The sequence below is a fragment of the Equus przewalskii genome, chromosome 5, assembly GCF_037783145.1.
Source record: "Equus przewalskii isolate Varuska chromosome 5, EquPr2, whole genome shotgun sequence".
NCBI lineage: Eukaryota > Metazoa > Chordata > Mammalia > Perissodactyla > Equidae > Equus > Equus przewalskii.
This window is the reverse complement of record NC_091835.1, coordinates 4935714-4957499: the sequence shown is the minus strand read 5'-3', so window position 1 is coordinate 4957499 and position 21786 is coordinate 4935714. Positions and strand designations below refer to the sequence as shown.

The 21786-nt window shown below is 41.9% G+C and overlaps 1 protein-coding gene across 1 annotated transcript in view; it reads left to right on the top strand.

The window, feature by feature from the left end:
• Positions 1-1125: 1125 nt before the first annotated feature.
• The window catches only part of BARD1 (BRCA1 associated RING domain 1), a 79877-nt gene continuing 59216 nt past the window's right edge, over positions 1126-21786 (top strand). Inside the window, exons 1-3 of the mRNA XM_070618232.1 lie at positions 1126-1481; positions 12815-12871; positions 19292-19440. Of these exons, the coding sequence (XP_070474333.1) occupies positions 1339-1481; positions 12815-12871; positions 19292-19440 (349 nt within the window). The 5' untranslated portion in view covers positions 1126-1338. The remainder of the gene's footprint in view (positions 1482-12814; positions 12872-19291; positions 19441-21786) is intronic.

Below are 21786 nucleotides of genomic sequence, written 5' to 3'. Positions count from 1 at the left end.
ACACCATTGACAGCAGACACAATCTTTAACAAACAAAAAAAGTTTTTTGAAATTTTATTCCAATCTTATTGTGGGGGATCAGAATTTGCTACCCCAAAATGTGTTTCTTTGACTCGATTATTTTTAAGAACAAAAGACTCAGAAAGAACTTTGACCTTCCCCTCAACTGCCTAAAACAATTCAGGATAGAAGGCATGTCCCAAGAAGGAGCTGTCACCAGAGATAACTCTGGGTGTGGCAGACAGGAAGGCACCTAGCAAGGCCCATTCTAATCAAATTTCTCTCTATAATGGCCCAGCAAACATGTTTACCAAACATTTGCTTTTTCATCTCCATGTAAATTGCCTTCCACCCCTTTAAGTCCTAAACTACTACTTCCAACATCTTCCTTTGTTTTTACCTGAAGATGGTATTTAAAGTGGTGGCGTCAGCCATTTTCGTGAGTTAATCAGTTAATCTTGGTTTCTCCCCTTTATACATATTATTAAATCTGTTTGATTTTCTCCTGTTACTCCATCTCATGTCAATTTAATTCTTAGACCAGCTAGAAAAACCTAGAGAGTACAGGAATAGTTCTTCCTTCCTACAATATTTCAAAAATAAACCAGAGCGTTTTAAACATGCCTTTGAGCAGACATTTGTAACTAGCTAATATTACAGAGAAACTCTCCTTGTTTTTACTCAACTCTTACACTCCATAGCTGGGGAGAAGACAGGAGAAAAGAAAGCAACTTTCTTCAGAATAAAGGGATTGGTACCTTGAGCGTCATAAGCTCATGAGCAAAGCTTTTCCAAGCTCAACAGTCTGGAAACAGCACTGTTTATAAACAATACTCAACCAAAAGTTTCTGGGTTTTTGATTTTCCCTCGGTTAAGTTAGGCAGAGAGTCCCTAGAATCCTTGCTCCGGGAAAGCAAGGACTCGTTTTTCTCTTTTTCTTGCCTTTATCCCTCCCCAAGGGCCCCACGGGGCTTTCCGCCAGGAGGAAGGGGCGTTCCCTGGACCTGCCCCCTTTCCCGCCAACCTTGAGCGCGCTGCCGCGCCCCGCCCACAGGCTGCGGCCCCGCCCACAGGCCCCGCCCCTAGGCCCCGCGGCCCCGCCCCTAGGCCCTTAGGCGTGCGGCCGCGGCCCCGCCCCTCCCGGGCCCGCGCGCTGAGCCGCCGCGCGTTTCCGCAGTCGCGCCCCGCCCCCCGCGGGCCCCGCCCTCCAGGCGTCCCGCCGGCCTAGACGCGGGAACTGCTGGGCCGGGTCGGGTCGCAGGCCTGCTGCGTCTCGGTCGTTGCCCGAGTCCGCTGGCCTCCCGCTCTCGGAGGAGCCTTTCCCGCGAAGGCGAGGCGATGCCAGGCAACCGGCCGCCGAGGGTCCGCTCCGGGAACGAGCCTCGACCCGCGCCCGCCACGGAGTCGGCGGGGCCCGGGGCCTGGGCCCACAGCCGCGCCGCGCTCGACCGGCTGGAGAGGCTGCTGCGCTGCTCGCGTTGGTAAAGAGCGACCCTCGAGGGGGCGGGCGCGGGGGGTCTTTTCAAACCTCCGGGTTCCTCCTTCCATGCCCGCCCCGCGGTCGGGCCGGCGAGCAGAGTTAAGACCTGCCTGGGCATCTGGGGCTCGTTAGCCCCTCCTGGGCCCCCATTCACATCCTTTTTGGGCGGCTCTCTGGCCATTTCTTGCACCAAACCCAGCTAAGACGGTAGTTCTCCAACTTTGGCGGGCTTAAGAATCGTCTCGAGCTGTGGTTCAAAATTTCGATCTCTGGGCCCGCCTCCAGTTTGAATCTGCAGGGCTGGGGTGGGGCTAAGGCATCTGCACTTTTTACTGGCTCCCGGGTCCTTGTGAAGGTAATTTCAGAAACTTACGCCTAGGGCTGCCAAGTTTGAAGAGGCCTGCGAAGTTTGAAGCAGCTGTCACTCTTTGCTGAGCTGGCCCCTTTGACTTTTCCCCGTAGCAGCTTTTTTTGGGGGAGAGGGGAGAGTTTTGGCGACCCTTGTTGGGGGTAGATTGAAGATGGCAGTGTGATGGACACCACCATTCTATTTATCATTCAATTTCTCATTTCCTTGTTTTGGGCAAAAGACTGTAATGATCTGGGGTTCCAGCTCTTAGAGATGCTATTTATTATCATTTTTTGCTGTTTATTTTTCTTCATGCTGTTACACCGTCAAGTCCTCTCGGTTCAGGGTTTTTATTCGATCTGAAGACATCGTTCTGACCAGTACTCCTTACTTGTCTTTTTCCTGTAGCTCTTCCAAGTATAGAAACCAGAAGGTTTGTAAAACCCAAGAAGGGCTTGTCTCATTTTTCGTTTCTTACAAAAGCATTTATTGAGCACCCGCCCTCTGCACAGCTCAGTATTTCTGCATCGGTATCACTCTGGCAGGTTTTCTTTCTGCTTGTAGCCGTCTCGACCATATTTCTTTTTTGGACTCTGTTTTGATGTTTGTTTTCCTTCTGATTTTCAGCTTGCAGAACTTAGTTATACATAGAGTATAAGCAACATAGCAGCTTTTTCTTTAAAAATGAAAACGACTGAACTGTCACCGTTTTGCACTTCTATTTTGTTTTACGAAAACCATAAAACCTGTGACAAAATGACGTCATTGCACTCCTTAGAAAAGTGGCACTTTTGCTAGAAGGAATACATGAAGATATTCTGAGTTGTGTGTGTTTTCCCATAGCACATGGGTCATCCATTTGAGATTAAGAAATTTAAATCTGACTCTGTTAGTTTCTAATAGAAGCGATGCTAGTCCCACCTTAATAGTTCAACAAAAGTTAGATATTCCTACCTGACGTTTCTGTATGGAAGGCTCTAGGGCAGCAGCTGCGCTTCGCTTACCTTGTAGAGTCAGACTGCCTGAGTTCAGGTTCCAGCTGTGACACCATCGAGTGGCCCAAGGCATTAACTTCGCTGTGCCCAGTTTCCCCATCTGAGTGATAATAGTGCTCAGCTCATCCTCCTGTGAGGATTCGTTAATAATAACAATAATAAATAACTGAGCACCTGCAAGGTGCTGGACACTGTTCTAGGCGTTGGGTATTAGTGAACAAAGCAGACAACCCCTACCCTAAGGAAGCTGGCATTCTGTGGGAGGAAAGAAACTAAATGAAATTATGCGTGTAAAGTGTTGAGTATTGTGGTGGTTTTAGAATAAGTGATAAATAATAGCTGTCTTATAAAAATTTTAAAAAGCATAAACTGCTTGCTGAATGCTTGGGGGAGACAAAATACGTGATCTATATGAATAATCTGTAGGTGGTCCTGGAATCTAATAAAGCCAGTTTCACTGTTTATCCCATCTCAAATATTTTTTCAGTTTCTAATGGAAGTGAGCAGATAATAAGAGCCAAAGGACTGAAAGGCGATATCAGTAACAAGGTCCAGACTTTTCGTATAACTCATCCAGTTGGCTGGAGGATGATACTGAATTCCAGTGGTTTTTTAAAAAAAGTAATATATGAACCACTGATGGATTAACTAAATCTCATCTGTTCTTTGAATGCATATTTTAACATAGGGCTCTGTAAACTTTTTCTGTAAAGGATCATATAGTAAATATTTTAGGCTTTGCTGGCCACAGACAGTCCCTCTTCTTCTTCTTTTTATTTTTTTTTGGTGAGGAAGATTGTCCCTGAACTGACATCTGTGCTAGTCTTCTATTTTGTATGTGGGGCGCCACCACAGCATGGCTTGATGAGTGGTGTGTAGGTCCACACTTGGGATCTGAACCCATGAACCCCAGCTGCTGAAGTGGAGCTCACGAACTTAACCACTGTGCCACTAGGCTGGCCCTTATTTTTGTTTTTTTACGACCGTTAAAAACCATTCTTAGCTCAAGGGCTGTGCAAAAGCGGACCACTGGCTTGATTTGGAACATAGGCAGTAGTTTGCCAAATTTTGTTTTAACAGGTAAAATGTCTTAGCTTAAAAATTATTTTTGGGGGCTGGCCTGGTGATGCAGCGGTTAAGTTTGCATGTTCTGCTTTGGTGGCCCATGGTTTGCTGGTTTGGATGCCAGGTGTGGACCTGTGCACCACTCGTCAAGCCATGATGTGGCAGGCGTCCCACATATAAGGTAGAGGAAGATGGGCATGGATGTTAGCTCAGGGCCAGTCTTCCTCAGCAAAAAGAGGAGGATTGGTGGCAGATGTTAGCTCAGGGCTAATCTTCCTCAAAAAAAAAATTCTTTTTGGTGTAAAATTTTATGTCACATGGGGTTTGATATTTAGAAGTGATTTTGCGTTCCTCTTGGTGTTTCTGCACATTTGGCACTGTCTGTGTCAGTAAAGCATGGCCAGTGGCTCCTTACCTATGGGGAAAAAAGCATTCTTTCCACCTCTGCCTTTACTTAGTAGCGACCCGACATCATTGCTTGGAAAGAGCAACTCAGGATGGTCTGCTTCTTGCTTTTGCTACCAACCATTCAATGCAATGTCATATTCTTTGAAATTGTCAGTATGTCCTTTTACAGAGCTTCAGAGTTCTACCCCGTGGGCCAGTGATGACCCCGATTACCCTCACATTCAGCCAGCAGCTGTCATTGTCTAGTGTTCCCAGCTGTCGCCTGCCTTGTGTAGCACACTGGATCTGTCTTATAGCAAGAATCTTGCGGTTGAGGGTGGATTGGCCACATTACAGGGCATCCTTTCTTGACGTTTAACATAAGTATGGCTCCAAGGTGAAGCTGATGAAATTGTTCAAGAGGCCACATGTGACATTTGTGTTAGGTCCAAGCCTTGCAACCAGAGAGAAACTATTTAAAGATTTGGAAGAATGAGACAGGAAGACTATCGTTTGAGAGGTTGGCAGCGGGCATAGTAATGTGTTCCTAAAGGAAGCAGGAGATGATAATAGGGGCTGCTCTGTAAAAGCCCAGGTGCCATATGATACTATTTTGTGAACTACACTAATTAGGTACCTCTTGACTTATTTTTGGGGGGGGCAGGTTGGTATCTATGACAGTTGTATCTTGGAGTTCTAGTACCTTTTAAATCAACTTTTAGTAAAATGTCAAAAAGTAATCTTGTGATTTTTAGGATAGGTGATTTTGTTTTTTGAATTCTCTCTTGTCGTTTAAAAGGTGATGAGGATTAAAGTTATCTCTTATATTTTGAAGCAGCATAGTTTCGTGGTTAAGAGCATGGATTTTGAATCCTGACTTCAAATCCTGACTCAGTGATTTTGGACAAATTATCTCATCTTAGTATGCTTCCCTTCCTTCATCTGCAAAATGAGTTAGTAGTAGTTTCTACTTTGTAAGGTTGTTATGTGAATGAAATGACTTAATATGTATTAGATACTTAGAACAGTGCCTGTTATGTTCTAAGTGCTGTATGAATGTTTGTGAAATAAAGGGGAGGTTTCCTGACCCCAGCATTCAGCTTTTGCCTTTCTTGAGGAATTTTGAGTGTTCAGAGGCATTTGGACAGGCCAGTGATCCGTAAACGGGACGAACACTCCCTCCGTTTGCTCTGGTGCAGGTTATTCATCAGGACCACAAGCCGTCACTGAGGGCATTCATTAGTGGTGAGACATTGTCTACCCTTAAGGAGCCTATGCTTAATTATAAGGGATAAAGTGTGTGTACAGTCCCGGGCACGGTTACGGTGAGAGCCCAGGGGATGCAGAGGAGTACTGGGGTGGAGCCAGCGGAGGAAAGCTTCATGGGCTTGTGAACTGGGCCTTGGATAGATTTTTATAGGTGGGCCGGGTGGGGGATTATTAGCAAATAACAACATGCTAAAAAGTATTGCAGAGTAAAAGGGGAGTGGGTCAGGTGGTCAGGGAGTTAAGACAGGGCCGGACTGTAGAGTGGTTAGTAGGCTAACAGCAGACTGTTCAATTGGTTCATATAGATTCTTAAGGAGAGCAGTTCATGTAACTTTTCTGAGACTGCAGCATCCTCATGTATAAAATGAGGAAAATGGATGAATTGATTTTTTTTTTTTTTTAAAGATTTTTTTTTCCTTTTTCTCCCCAAAGCCCCCCGGTACATAGTTGTGTATTCTTCGTTGTGGGTTCTTCTAGCTGTGGCATGCGGGACGCTGCCTCAGCGTGGTCTGATGAGCAGTGCCATGTCCGCGCCCAGGATTCGAACCAACAAAGCACTGGGCCGCCTGCAGCGGAGCGTGCGAACTTAACCACTCGGCCACAGGGCCAGCCCCTGGATGAATTGATTTTTAAGGCTCCCTCCAGTTCACAGATTCCATAATTATTAGTGTCCATTGGATGCAAAATGTTGTTTAAAACTTTTGACTGAAGTTTAATATTCATATGCCAGTCCTGCTGGTCCAGCGGTTAAGATGCAGGGCTCTCACTGCCCAGCCCGAGTTCGTTTCCCATCAGGGAACCACACCACCCGTCTGTCGGCTGTCATACTGTGGCAGCTGTGCGTTGCTGTGATGCTGAAAGCTATGCCACCGGGATTTCAAATACCAGCAGGGTCACCCATGGTGGACAGGTTTCAGTGGAGCTTCCAGACTAAGATAGACTAAGAAGAAGGACCTGGCCACCCACTGCCAAAATTTTGGCCATGAAAACCCTGTGAAGATCAGCGGAGCATTGTCTGGTGGTAGAGTGCTGGAAGGTGAGAGGATGGCACAAGAAGACTGGGGAGGGTTCCGCTCTCCTCTGCGCAGGGTCGCTAGGAGTCAGAATCCACTTGATGGCACTTACAACAGCAACAACATACGTACAGGAAAGGGCACAGACATTTGCTGTTCAGCATGTATCATATATCCCTCCAAACTGTGAGCTTTATTTACTCATGTGGTATTTTGCCTCTTTGACTGATGTCTCTCTCCTTCAATTATACCACACGTTTCATAAAGACAGGTTCACATTTGTAGCCACAGTGCTGGACACATGGTGTCTTAATGTTTGTTAAATTAACACGTGAAAGAATTTAGGTTAAATTAGGATCACATTTAAGGGGACTTTGTCATTGGAAGTACCAGAAGAACGTGGTTAATTCACTGCAATCACCAAGAAGCCTCCAGAGGTCCCTGGGGTTAATAGCCTATCGTAAACGGAGGTAAGGTCTCAGGGCAGGTATGAAAGGGACAGGTCTTTCTCCCTGGGCTTCAGAGCTGGAACTGACATGCACAGCTCCCTTACAGGCCTGCACATAGCTGGTGTTATATAGGGCTTTTGACTGCCAGAGAAACTTCCCCGACACTGAGCACTCTTCCCTCCTGTGCCCTGTAGCATAGGGGACGGGCTTGCAAGTGAAGTTATTGGGGATAGAAGACAGAATAGCCAACACAATTTGATTTGGGTATACATGATGGTCTCTGTGGCTTATCTGTTTCATATGGTAGATTCTATTATAATTAGTCATTGATAATTAGACTAATTAATTAGTAATAGAATTCTATTGCCCATTTGACTTTTGGGATATTTGACTCACTGATTTATTCAATATTTGTTGACACTAAACAAATAGACATGGTTTCTTATTTTTCCCATGTGGGTTACTTGGATCCGGTATATAAAATAACTATACAAAATAACGTGCTTCCATGTCCTTACCCATATCCCTTACTTGTTAACAATTGTGTTTATTCTCCTAAAGATAAACATGAGAAATTGTTTAATTGGCTTGGAGAGCCTGTGCATTTTGGTGTTAAATATGTTGCTCCACACTTAAAAATGCCTTGGGGATTTTCTCAAATGCACAAGCACCGTGGTAGCTCTCTTGCCTCATATTAAGTAGCTGTTGATATCTCATGGAAGCTCAGGGAGCCATTCAGTTAAGAAATAGATCTTCCTCGGTATTGTAATCCCAACCGAATTTGCTTTCCTTTTTTTCTTTGCAAAGAAAGTTTTATATCAATAGGACCTTCTTTTAAAAAAATTGTTTGTTCTCACCACTTAGTTCTTGCCCAAGTTATAATCCTCTGGCTGCACCCATCTCTCCAAAGCAGCTGCGTCTGAAGTGGGAGACATGTGAGTGCAGACGGGAAGGAGAAGAGGAGCTGAATGTTCACGGCACAGACATCCTGCCACCATGCGCATGTCTTCTCGTTTTCTCCTGGAGATTTTCTTTCTAATATGTATGCATATCAAACAAAAAATAGGGAAAGGGTAGATAGAATTGTTAACGTGCATGCATTTCTTTGTGTAGTCTTCCATTCAGGTCTTCACTAAGGACTTACTGAAGTCCTGCTGTTCCTATGGCGACGTGCTAGGAAGGTGTGTTGGGGAGCTCAGAAAAAAATGAAAGTCGGGATCTCTTGTCTTTAGGGCTACAGTCTATTTTGAGACAAAAATAAATAGATAAATAAAAAGGAATCAGGCAGATCAAAGATAAAGTACTTCGTTTTCAACATTGATTTCCAGAGCCCCCAGCTGGTTGCCGTCTCTGTGGAACTTTAGAACATTTTGTCCCTCTCTGAAGTCATATAGTCACTTGGTTTATAAAACTACACAGCAAGATTATAAGCCCCTTAGAAAAGGGCGTAACACAGTAACTTTGTCTTGTCTCATGGCTGGGGCAGAGTACAGATTTTGCGTAAGTGATGGCATGGAAACTAAAATCCAAGAATTCTTGTGCTTTTTTGTTTTACCATCCTGGACAGTATGTGGATGCTGTGTTGGGCTTGAGTAGTTTCTGGGGAGGAGGAAGTGTATTCTAGGCTGGAGAAAAGAGTCTGATCAGTCCTCGGCTTGGAATGGGACTTGGGGTATTTGAGAAATGTGACAGACACTGGCCTGAGGAGCACACAGGGTTTTCATTGAGGTGCGGTGATCAAGAAGGGTGCCTGGCTTGGAACTTACCAGATGGTGAAGAACTTTTTAATAGTAAGTTTTTAAAAATTGAAAGTAATGCATGCATATGTCAAAGAATTAACACGCTATGTGGTCATTAAATATTTGTTAAATGAATGATGAGTAGGTCTGAATTGTTTTCTTCAAGAACCCACTATTTTCTTGTGTATCCTTTAGAAGTTTCTCTATAAAAGCATTATATACTTCAGTTGAGAAGCTAACATACATCAGGTAGATGTGTCATGATTTGTTTAACCATTTCCTTCTTGGTAAAATTTAGATGGTTTCCAGTCTTTTGCTGTAATAACCAGTGCTGGAGTGAATATGCTTTTCCATGTGCTTTTACATTTTTAAAGTTGCTTATTAAAATTAGACATGAACATAGTTGACAAAGTCAGTAGGACAAAACTGTAATGAAAACATTCTTTTGCCTCATCCTTATCAAACTTGAGTTCTATACTCCAGACATAGTCTCTTTCATCTTTTTTATTTCTTCAAGTATTTACTTCTACATTTCCAAATAGTACATTTTTATTGCTATTTCTTGATTTTTTTCATTTTAAACATTATTAACTTTCTACTCTGAAAGATGAATTTTTTATTGTTATCTGTAAACTTTCTACCATGGAACATGATGATACAGAATTAGAATTACGAAATAATTTTCAATCTTTTTTTTTTTTTTTGCTGAGGAATATTAGCTCTGAGCTAACATCTGTGCGAGTCTTCCTCTGTTTTATAGTGGGTCACCACCACAGCATGGCTGATGAGTGGTGTTGATCTGCACACAGGATCTAAACCAATGAACCCAGGCTTCCAAAGCAGAGTGCACCAAACTCCACCACTAGGCCATGGGGTGGGACTGTGAATCATTATTTTGAAGGCCAAGCATCCTTTATTACCCTTGAGATGTCTTATGCTATTTTGATTTCGTTAAAAGAAAATTTATATGTGACATTTTAATTTTATTATTTCTTAATCTCTCAGAGCTTTTGGTATGTTGTCTACGTATATTTGGTGTTTCGAAGTTTCAGTTTTGCAAGCATCTGAGTGCATCTCAAGGATAAATTCCTGGTGGTGGAGTAGCTGAGTGCATTTACAGTTTTGATAGATATTCCCTGGTTGTATTAAAAATTCTTTTATTCTAGTATGTCTTCTCAGCTACGCTCTAGACATTGTCAGGAAGTCTAGCTTTGACACAGATGAGTGCCACCTTCTGTGTGGTGCATCTACCCTTTGAGCACTTCCATGAAAATTCTTTTGAATTTGGCACTACCATCTCCCAGCTTTGGCTCTAAGACTCCCCTCCCCACTTCTTCCCCCGATATACACACTGCACATGCTTTTCCTTCACTCTTCCAATGTCTTTCCTTGTCTATTAATAGCAACAAAAAATGCATTCTAACTCACTAATTAGAGTAATTAGTGCAACTGATCAGTTATTCATAGATATTAGCTTTCTTGCTAATTACAGTACATTACCTTATTGCCAGGGTGAAGGGTACAGACTATAGATAAAGCATTCAGAGTCATCTTACGAAGGAAATTTAAGCTTAGAAACAGAAGAATTAAGTGTTGAGTCAAATATTGCCAGAGAAAGCAGAAGGCTGTGGACCGCATGCCGGGGGTGGGCCTACATTGAGAGACAGGAAAAGCAGCAGCTAAGGAAAGGCTGAAATAGCATAAGAAAATGCCAAAAGAAAATTAAAACTCCGTGAAAGGGGAGGTTTCAGGAGAGAAGGCGAGCTCCGTGTTATTTCACAGAGAGGTCGGGAGAATGAGGGCCACAAATGCTTTGCAGAGCCGTTTCAGCAGAGTGCTGGGAGTTGAAGCTGGCAGGTAAGGAGATGGATTTAGCGGGTGCAGAGCACTTATTTAAGACCTCACACGTGTCTACAAGAAGGGGAAGAGCTGGAGCAGAAAGTGGAGCGGGAGGCACGACCTAAGCAGCTGTTTTCAGGTGGAAGGAGAGATTATCTGCACGTGTTGAGGTGCAGGTAGAAGAAGAAAGGTGACCATAAGGACGAGAGTGGACTCCTGTAGGAGACGGGGAAGATACGCGGTCCAGGGACAATGGAGCAGCATGTCTTAAGGAGGAGGAACGACTGAAGGAGGGCTATTCCTGGAGAGAGGGGTAGGTTATAGCTGAAGAGGTAGGATATGAATCTGCGTGGTGAAACGCTCACACTGTGGGCTCCACTAAGGTTAATGGGATTTAGGAGCATGGAGAGTGTTTTGAATAACCATCTATTCATTTGTTTGTTTACTCACAGAGCATCTAATACATCCCTTTGGTAGAGGTACAAAGGTGAGAAGTTACCAGATAAATGTATAGAGACATGTTTGTTTATCTTTCTATTTATAATGGTTATTCATAGCCTGAGAGCAGGCATGGAAGGGGTGGACTTTGGGGTTTATCTAGCATTATAGATTGGCATCCCTGAGTATCTAAGAGATCGGCGGAAGGATGGGGGGGAAGATGGCCCTAAAGTGGTTAACTCTATGGCCTGGGTTAGATAGGGAGTCCAGGGAGCTAATGGACTGACTGGAGTTCTCTCGGGGTGGAGAGCAACCTGACGATGGGGGATTGGTCAGGGTGATGGAATAAAAGAGATAGCGGGAGGATATTTTGATAGAAGGAGGGGAGATAACACCACTTTTGAGATCTTAGAGGCAGAGTTTGTAGGGAAGTAGAATTCAACACACTTGATGGAGAGATAAGAGATTAGGTTTGTAAGTCAAATAACAAACAGAAATTATAGAAGCAGCATGAACATTGTAACAGATATCATCTTAATTGCCAGGATCACAAAAGCAGCTGGCACATCCAAGTCATCTTTTTATCACTATGTTCTACTTAGTGTGATAGAAAAATCAGATATTTTGAGTTTTTAAAAAGTAATGGGCTTTATAATGTCAGTGAGCACCATTTTTGGTATCTTGAGAATAGCATTGTGGGTGTACACTCTGTTTTCAGCACTCTTTCTGAAAGCTCAATTTCACTTTAATGTTCATATCTATTAAAATGTGCAGTGTGATACTTTTGATCTTTCAAGAAATGTGGAAAACTGTTTTTATTGCCATGTAGTTTGTGTACAGAGGTAATTTGATAATAATGGTGTAAATACCTAAAGGTCCTAGGGTTAGTGTAATAAACCAAGCACAAAAATGTTCATCCTTTAAAAGCTTTATTTCTCCTGTTTACTCTCGCTACCTTAAGCCCTCTGAACATAATGACTTGATATGTGTTTATTAGTAAGTAGCATTTACCGTTACCTTTTGAGGATTATCGAATATCGCAGGTGTTTTGATGGGCAGTGTTGGGAATACTTGTGTTTCTGTGCCATGAATCTCATTCATCTGCAGACTGCCCACCTGATGATTCATTCCTGTTTGCAGTTGCTTAAAGAACAAGACAGTTAACTTCCTGTGAACTGAAAGAAGGGCTATACTTGTGACAAGGCATCTATGAAAAATAGGTGACTACTTAACAATGGCCAGAAACCAAAGTTTTCTTGTGGGACACCATAAATTCTTATGGTCAAGGTGACCAGATGTCCTGGTTTTCCTGGGGCAGTCCTGCTGTCCCAGCATCCTATCCAGTTATCACTCCCCTTCATTCTCAGAAATGTTCTCTTTTGGACAATACGTTATATGGTCATCCTGCTTGAGAGTCTCGTTTTGAGATTTATGGTCTACCGTTGGAATCATTAGGTGAAGATTTATCTTAGTAGTTGAAAGAAGCAACCTGTCAGAGGTTAGCCTGTAAGAGGTTTAGAAATGCTTGAACAAAGTTGCTGCTTTCTATGACTTCACAGTATATACATTATGAAAAGTGTTAGAATTTGTACTGAGTTTGATACTTGCTATTTGAATTCAGTGGGTGTGTGATGATACAATATTTAACCTGGATGAATACATCCTTAATATCTTCTGCTTTGAGGAAGAGAGCAATATGGTAGTGTTGGGCTTTGGATATATGAAATGTTGGGTATAAAATTTTTATCTAACAATGACCTAAGTCTTGATTATTTTCTTTTCTTCAAACAGCACTAGTATTCTGAGGGAGCCTGTGTGTTTAGGAGGATGTGAGCACATTTTCTGTAGGTAAGTAATTATGTATATAGTATAACTCTATTTTTTCCTAGGTCATAGTCATGTAATCATATTGATAATAATGTTACATTATGTTTGTGTAACTCTCATAAACTGCAAAGTAACTTACTGTACATTATCTCAGCTTGATCCTCATAGCTGTCTTAATTGACAAAAAGAAAATCAGAGCTCATAGAGGATGACGTGTCCAAAGTTACAAAGCTTAGTAAATAGCTTTTCTAAGCCTAGGGAAAAAACATTAATATGTACATATTATATAATTCAAATATGTCTTTTTTATCTTTCCAGTTAGTTTTGAATGTGAACTTTCCAAATTATGAAAGTCTAGTTCTTATAGTTATTGTATTAGTTTCTTAGTGCTGCTGTAATGAAGTACCAAAAACTGAGTGGCTTAGAGCAACAGAATTTTATTGTCTCAAAGTTCTGCAGGCCAGAAGTCCGAGAGCAGGGTGTCAGCAGGGCTGGTTCCCTCTGAGGGCTGTGAGGGAGAATCCGTCCATGCTTCTCTCCTGCCTTCTGGTGGAGCATCATTGCTTTCTGGCAGTTGGGCGTTCCTTGGCTTCTGGATACACTACTCTGATCTTAGCCTTCAGGTTCACATGGCATTCCCTCTCGTGTACATGTTTCTCTGTGTCCAAATTTCCTCTTTTTATAAGAATACCACTTATATTGGATCAGGGCTCATGATGATGATCTCATCTTAACTTGATCATCTGCAAAGACCCTATTTCCAAGTAAGGTCACGTTCACAGGTACTGGGGATTAAGACTTCAGTATCTTTTCAGGGGATGCAATTCAAGCCATAACAGTTATTTCATGTTATAATATGAAAGCCCTGGCTTATAGATTAGAATATTAGATTTTCATCTCATCCTATTTCTTAATTCAGGAGAAATCAATTAAAGGACTGAATGTCTTAGTTTAATTGTCTGTGAGACAAGGTTAATATAGTCTCCTTCGAATCAGTCTTTTAATTATTTCAAGTTACGACCGACTGTCTGGCCTGAGCAAACTGCAAGATGAGGTTGAAGCATATATGAAAATAATTTACGGTGTGATTTCAGTGGGCTGGGGATGTGTGGGAGGCAGCTGTGCTTGGGGTCCCAATTGGGTTTGTAGAAACGTAGGTCTGCTATAGGGGGCATACCAGCAGAAGGATGGGGTAGGAAACAGTGCCTATTGCTTACCTGACGTCTCCCTTTGGGTGATGAAAAGCCATCTCAGACTTGATGTGCTCGGAGCAGATCTGTCCATCATCCTCGCCTTCAGCCTGTGCCTGCCGCACTCATCTTCACAGCAATAAATGGTACTGCCGACTGCACAGGTGCTCGAGGCAAAAACCACAGGTCTTATCTGATTGCTCTTTTTCTTCCTTATCTCACATCATTAAGTTCTGTCAGTTCCACCTCAAAGTGTGCCCTGAATCTTGAATTTCCCCTTTTTTCTGTATATTAACTGCTGTTTACCCTATGGTCCAGGCCACCATCATATTTGCTCTCCTCAGACTGTTGTAGTAAGTTCATAACTGGTTGTCTTCCCCGTTTTTGCATTCTTGTCAGAGATCTTTTAAGAATGAAGATCATCCATATCATTACCCTTTTAAAATCCTTCTTCAGTGGCTTCCTGTTACAATTAGAATAAAATTGAAAATTTGCACTAAGGTCCACAAGACCCTGTACAGGCATAACTCGGAGATACTGCAGGTTTGGTTCCAGACCACTGCAATAAGGCGAAGAGTGAAATAAAGCAAGTCACACGAATTTCTTGGTTTCCCAGTGCATATTAAAGTTATGTTTACATTGTATTGTAGTCTGTTAAGTATGCAATAGCATTATGTCTAAAAAGAATGTACATACATTAATTAAAAATACTTTATTGTTAAAAAATGCTAATGGTCATCTGAGCCTTCAGCGAGCCATAATCTTCTTGCTGGTAGAGGGTCTTGCCTCCATGTTGATGGCTGCTGACTGATCAGGGTGGTGGTTGCTGAAGGTTGGGGTGGCTGTCGCAATTTCTTAAAATAAGACAACAATGAGGTTTGCTGCATCAGTTGACTATTTCTTCCATGAACGACTTCTCTGTAGCACACAATGCTGCCGTTCAGTTACATCTTCAGGTTCCACTTCTAACTTTGGTTCTCTTACTGTTTTCACATCTACCGTTACTTCCTCCACTGAAGTCTTGAACCCCTCTAAGTCATCCTTGAGGGTTCTAATGAACTTCTTCTAAACTACTAATGTTGATATTTTGACCTCTTTGCACGAATCATGAATGTTCTTAATGGCGTCTAGACTGGTGACTCCTTTCCAGAAAGTTTTTAATTTACTTTGCTCAGATCCATCAGAGTAATCACTGTCTATGGCAGCTATAGCCTTACAAAATATATTTCCTAAGTAATAGGACTTGAAAATCGAAATTCTCCTTGATGCATGGTTTGCAGAATGGATGTTGTGTTAGCAGGGATGAAAACAACATTAATCTCATCGTACGTCTCCATCAGAACTCTTGAGTGACCAGGTGCATTGTCATTAGCAGTAATATTTTGAAAGGAGTCTTTTTTTTCTAAGCAGTAGGTCTCAATAGTAGGCTTAAAATATTCATTTGGTAAACTGTGTTGTAAAGAGATGTACTGCATCCAGGCTTTGCTGTTCCATTTGTAGAGCACAGGCAGAGTAGATTTAGCATAATTCTTAAGGGCCCTAGAATTTTCAGAGTGATAAATGAGCATTGGCATCAACTTAAAGTGACCGGTTGCATTAGCCTCTAACAGGAGAGTCAGCCTGTCCTTTGTGGCTTTGAAGCCAGGCAATGACTTCTCCTCTTTAGCGATGAAAGTCCTGTCTGTCATCTTCCTCCAATATAAGGCTGTTTTGTCTACTTTGAAAATCTGTTGTTTAGAGTAGCCACCTTCCTTAGTGATCTTAGCCAGATCTTCTGGATACCTTTCACAGCTTCCACATCAGCTCTTGCTGCTTCACTGCACGTTTATGTTATGGAGACGGCTTCATTCCTTAATTCTCATGAACCAACCTCTGCCAGCTTCAGACTTTTCTTCTGCAGCTTCCTCACCTTTCAGCCTTCACAGAATTGAAGAGAGTTAGGGCCTTGTTCTGGACTAGGCTTTGGTTTAAGGGAATGTTGTGGCTGGTTTGATCTTCTATCCAGACCACTAAAACTTTCTCCATATCAGCAGTGTGGCTGTTTCACTTTCTTATCCTTCGTGTCTTCACGGGAGTAGCACTTTCAACATCCTTCAAGAACTTTTCCTTTGCATTCACAACTTGGCTAACTGTTTGGTGTAAGAGGCCTCGCTTTCAACCTGTCTTGCCTTTTGACCTGCCTTCCTCACAAAGCTTAATCGTTTCTAGCTTTTGATTTAAAGTGAGAGATGTATAACTCTTCCTTTCACTTGAACACTGAGACGCCATTGTAGGGTTGTTAGTTGGCCTGTTTTCAATATTGTGTTTCAGGGAATAAGGAGGCCCAAGGAGAGGAGAGAGATGGGGGAACTGTCAGTTGATGGAGCGGTCAGAACACACACAACATTGATTGATTAAGTTCGCTGTCTTATATAGGTGTGGTTTGTGGCACCCCAAAACAATTACAACATTACAGGACCTAGTTCCTGTCTGCTTCTCAGACCACACTGCCCTCTAGTTCACACCGTTCTAGCCACCTTCTCCTTTTAGCTCATTAAACGTGCCAAACTCACTCCTGCCCCAGGACTTCTGCACTTGCTATTTCTTCCATCTGGAATGTACTTCTGCCGAGTATTTCTGAAACTTAACTTTTCATCACTTACACTTCAGCTCAAATGTCACCTCCTCTAGAAGGCCTCCCACGATCCCTTTATGAAATGATGCCTGCTCCCTGTTCCTACTCCATAGCAGGCGCATTTGTTTTGTTTCAGCTGATGCACTTGCTGTATATAATAGATCAGTGACAGAGCTGCTCGGGCCTAACAAACTCCATGAAAGTATACGTAAAGCTGTGTGTGTGAGAGAGTGTAAGAGAGAGAGAGAGAGATCCATACCTTTAATTGGATAGAGGGGTCTGTGACTTACAATGGCCAAAGAGATATTACGAGAGGCATGAGGACATCTTAAAAGAGAAAACAGTCGTCTGTTTATGACACAAACACAGGAAAGAATGGATCCAGTGCAGTTTTGGTTCATTTTGAATGTATCACGCCAAAAACTAGGGCTGCTGTTTGTGTTCTTGGCAGATTTGGAGCTATGTAAAACGGCCAAGCAATGCTGTAAGTACCATAGCGTTTTTTAAAAACTGGTTTGGCTGTATTTATCCCAATCTAACTGAAGCGTGAGTGTGCGGGGGCGTTGGGGCGGCACAGACTTTTCTCTCATTGACAGTGTGGTGGTGCTTTCTGGTACGTCCATGCCAATCCCTGATAAAAGTTGTACATGGACTCTAAGATAGAAGTCGTTGATGACACCTGGCGGGGGACTCCAACTTTGCTCTCAGACCACTTTACACTCTTAAAAATCGAGGACCCCAAAGAGCTTTTGTTTGTGTGTGTGTGTTTACCATATAAAACTGAGACATTTAAAAAATACTAATTCATTTAAAAATAACAATAGTAAGCCCTTTACAAACTAACATAAATAATGCTTTTTTAGGAAAAATAAATATTTTATAAACCAAAGGAAAAATGTAAGAGTGGCACCGTTTTATAATTTTGCAAATCTCTTTATTGACTTGCCGAAGAGAAGACGGCTAGATTCTCATGTCTGCTTATGTATTCAGTCTGTTGGGGCGTTTTCGTTGAAGCGCGTGTGTGTGTGAAATCTGGTTTTACACATCCCTATAGTTGGAAAAGGAATATTTTAATAACCTTTTCAGATAATTATGGCTATTCTTTGATACTACACCACCACTTGTGAAGTGCCAGTTTCTTCAGATTTGTTGGTGTGAAATCTAAAACCGTATCAATGAACTTTTTTGCTCTGTTCTGTTAAATTCCATCGGTTTTTCCCGCACTGTGAATAGATCTTCTACCCAGCATGACTTGATGGCATCATACATCGGTCATTGGAAAATACTGACTTGCTGAGTTGTGCAGATCTATTGAGATATTTCCCCAGAGTTCTGCATTAATGTATATAAAATAATTGGAGAAGAGTCATGAACAAACATTATGGAATATATGAACTAGACTGATCCGAGAACTAGTGTGGTGCTGGGTCAGTGTCTTAATTAACTGGATCTCATTTTCTTCATCTGAAAATGAGGTTGCGGTCCTTGATGAGTGGATTTTGACTATATTTCACTAGTGTTCCTCAAATAATTAAGTATTGCACAACAGTTGACAATTTAAATTCCTGAGGAATCGGTTTACCTATTTTATTTGTTGGAGTTCCAAGTGAGCAAGCAAACTCACAGAAGTCCCTTTGTTTGCTAGAGAGTTGCTGTTTATTGAACCCAGTGATCGGGAAGGTCCCTCCCAGCCCTGGTGTGGTTTATAGATTCATTTTACAACCTTTATTGAGTTACTTTGTGGCAGGAATTACGCTAGGATCTAAGGTTGCAAAGATTAGCAATGCCACAGGCTTTTTCTGAAGGAAGCTCACGTTGTAAGAATCCTCTGTGCCTACAAATGAGTGAGTCACCTGAAAGGGATGTAGTGTTTGGGGGAGATGTGGCTTCCGCAGTGGTTACATTACCCAGTCCTGCTGGAGACCACTGGCAAGCCTACGGAAGGGTGGGTTTGTAGGTCTCGTTTCAGAATTCACAAATAGGCTTCAGGGGGGATTGTGAACCCCTTTTCTTACAGGAGCTTGTGTCTATCTTCATTAGATTAGCAAACACTTTGTAACCTCAAAGTTAGGAAAACCCTTCTAACTCCTGGACAGATAACCCAAGGTAATTTAATTGAGTCTACAGGTTATAAAATTGTCTGGAAGAATCAGAGAGCTTTTCTCAAAAACTGCGTTAAAGCCTTTAGACACTTGTCCAAAAACAAGACAAAAAATACCTTTCCCTGTCTCTCTGCAGTGATTTTGGGGGGCTCCATGCAGTGCAGTGTTAGGGTCTGGGCTGGGCAAGGTTGCGATCCATGGCTGCTGTGCATTGGGTACTAAATGTGTTTGTTTATCTCTCCCTCTGTACTCTCACCCTTTGGAAGCTATAGAGTTATTTGCAGGGAAAAATTAGGTAGAGTAATGTCTGGCCAAGTCTCTTCATAGCAAATTACGTAAGCAACTTTAGATTTAGATTTTGTGTGTGTTGTATATCACGCTCTTTCAAAAACATTATTTTAACAAATGTTTTATAATTGACTGTTGTTTGTTACAACAACCTCTTCATTGACTTCTGTTCAAACTCTTTATTTTTTGGAATTCCTTTTCTGCTGCATGTGTTGATAAATCTGTATATTTTTTAATCCTTTTTAAGTAATTGTGTAAGTGACTGCATTGGAACCGGATGTCCAGTGTGTTATACCCCAGCCTGGATACAAGATGTGAAGATAAACAGACAGTTGGACAGCATGATCCAGCTTTGCAGTAAGCTTCGACATTTGCTGCATGGCCATGAGCTTTCAGGTGAGAAAAATCACTGTCTCCCTCTGGTAAATAACTGATGAATTCATACTGGTCACATAAAGTATGTCAAATATGAATGACGTATTTCAGATTTTAAGATTCATAGTGTTTGTAATCATTTTGAGAAGTGGCAGACACCTTAGAGGTAATTAAGTCTGACTCCCTCGTTTTATAGATGAGGAACCAAGGTGCAGAGAGATTCAATGATCTTGCCTAAAGTCACACATGTGGTTAGTACCGGAAGCAGGAGAAATGGAGCCTGTTTCTTCCCATTGTCAGCCCAGAGACTTTCACCACCTGCACTGCCTGCTTTTTACAATTATGATAGTTTCTCTATAATATATGTGGAATAGTGATTTTGTCCTTAATAATAATGATTTTGTCCTTAAACTCACTTAAATATACTTTACAAGATAGAATACAACCTTTCGTGGATTGCTTTTCTAGACTGAATTAATTAACACATTTTGAAAGAGCAAAAATCTAATATTCATTTTCTTTTCTATTTAAATGGGGGTTAATGTCTTTCAAATTGCTCTTAGACTCTGTTATTAACTATACGTCTTCCCATTGTGCCTTCTGCTGAGAACTCACTAGCTGTGGAAAGAAAGTAAAGTGTTTTCAGTCTTCATAACTACATATTAGAGTTGGCTTTTTATTGACCAGATTACGCCATTTTAGCACGTGTTTATAGGAGAACCTTGCCTTGACTGCCAGGATGCCATGAATGATCGATAATGCTCACAGAGAATGGTTGGGTTTCTGTTCATAAATCTTTTGATCTTAGATTTCTGGCTTGATGTATTACTGTCAGCTACTAAAGCTGCAGCTGATTTGACAAAATAAGGAAACAAGGCAGATACTTTGAGTCTTATTGACCAGGTCTTTATTTTTAAGAGGAATTTCAGTCATAGTCCATCTATGAAAAGTTTTCTTCATCTAGTTATCAGTTTGTTGTATGAGACTCCATTCTTTTATGATAAAAGGTGCTATCGTGATAAAGTTCTACTTATTTTCACATGTAAATATACATGTATGGTAAAAAGTACTTACCTTTTTAAAAAAGTCATGTTGTGTTATAAACCTCTTTAAGAGCACAATGAGGAAAATTTCATTGTTTAGTTCTCTGTATTCTTTTCCTTCTTTTTCAAAGGCAGTGCTGAGAGTGTTTATTTTCTAGTTTAAAAGATTGGGGTGTGATCTGGCTTCTCACCTCCTCCCCAGACACACACACAAACACACAGTATCCTTGATGGAAGCAGGAATTCTTAATCAGGAGTCGTGCATCTTCGGCAGTGTTGGGGTGGGAGAGGGGAGGATTAGTGAGCCTCTTGAGTTAAGGGTACAGTACGGAAAAGTTCATGTCTGTGTGAAAGTGGCTTTCGTTAGATTCTTAAAGATGTGTGGTCTGTTAGGCATGTGGGCTATGCGTTGAAATTTGGGGTGCTTCCTTGTGGCTGTCATGATTTGCTTTGATTCTTCCCCAGTTGCTGTACAGTAATATATTAACTTGCCAGGCTGCCATAACAAAGGACCCCAAGCTGGGTGGCTTATGCAACAGAAATTTATTGTCTCACAGTTCTGGAGGCTCGTAGTAGTCCTAAATCAAAGTGAGGGTAAGGTTGGTTACTTGGAAGGCTGTGAGGAAAGGATGTGTTCCAGGCCTCTCTCCTTGGCTTGTGGATGGTGGTCTTCATTTGCACATGTGTTCTCCCCGTGTGCATCTTTGTGTCAAATTTCCCCTTATTTTAAAAGATTTTATTTTTCCTTTTTCTCCCAAAGCCCCCCGATACATAGTTGTGTATTTTTAGTTGTGGGTCCGTCTAGTTGTGGCATGTGGGATGCTGCTTCAGCATGGCCCGGTGAGCAGTGCCATGTCCACGCCCAAGACTCGAACCGGTGAAACCCTGGGTCGCCGAAGCAGAGCGCGCGAACCCAACGCTTGGCCACTGGGCCAGCCCCCCAAATTTCCCCTTTTAATAAGAACACCATTCATATTGTTTTAGAGTCCCACCTTACTCATCTTTACTAATTACATTTGCAATGACCCTATTTCCAAATAAAGGCACATTCTGAGGTACTGGAGATTAGGACTTCAATATATAAGTTTTGGGAGGGACACAATTTAACCCATAACAAGTAATGTGACTTTTTTTTAATTGGAGTATAGTTGCCATACAATATTGTATTAGTTTCAGGTGTACAACATAGTGATTCTGCATTTATTTACCTTACAAAATGACCACTCTGATAAGACTAGTAACCATCTCTCATCATAATGTGACATTTTTAATGGTGATAAAAGGGGAAGCAGAGTAACCCTTGATGGATTGACTGTAGTGGATT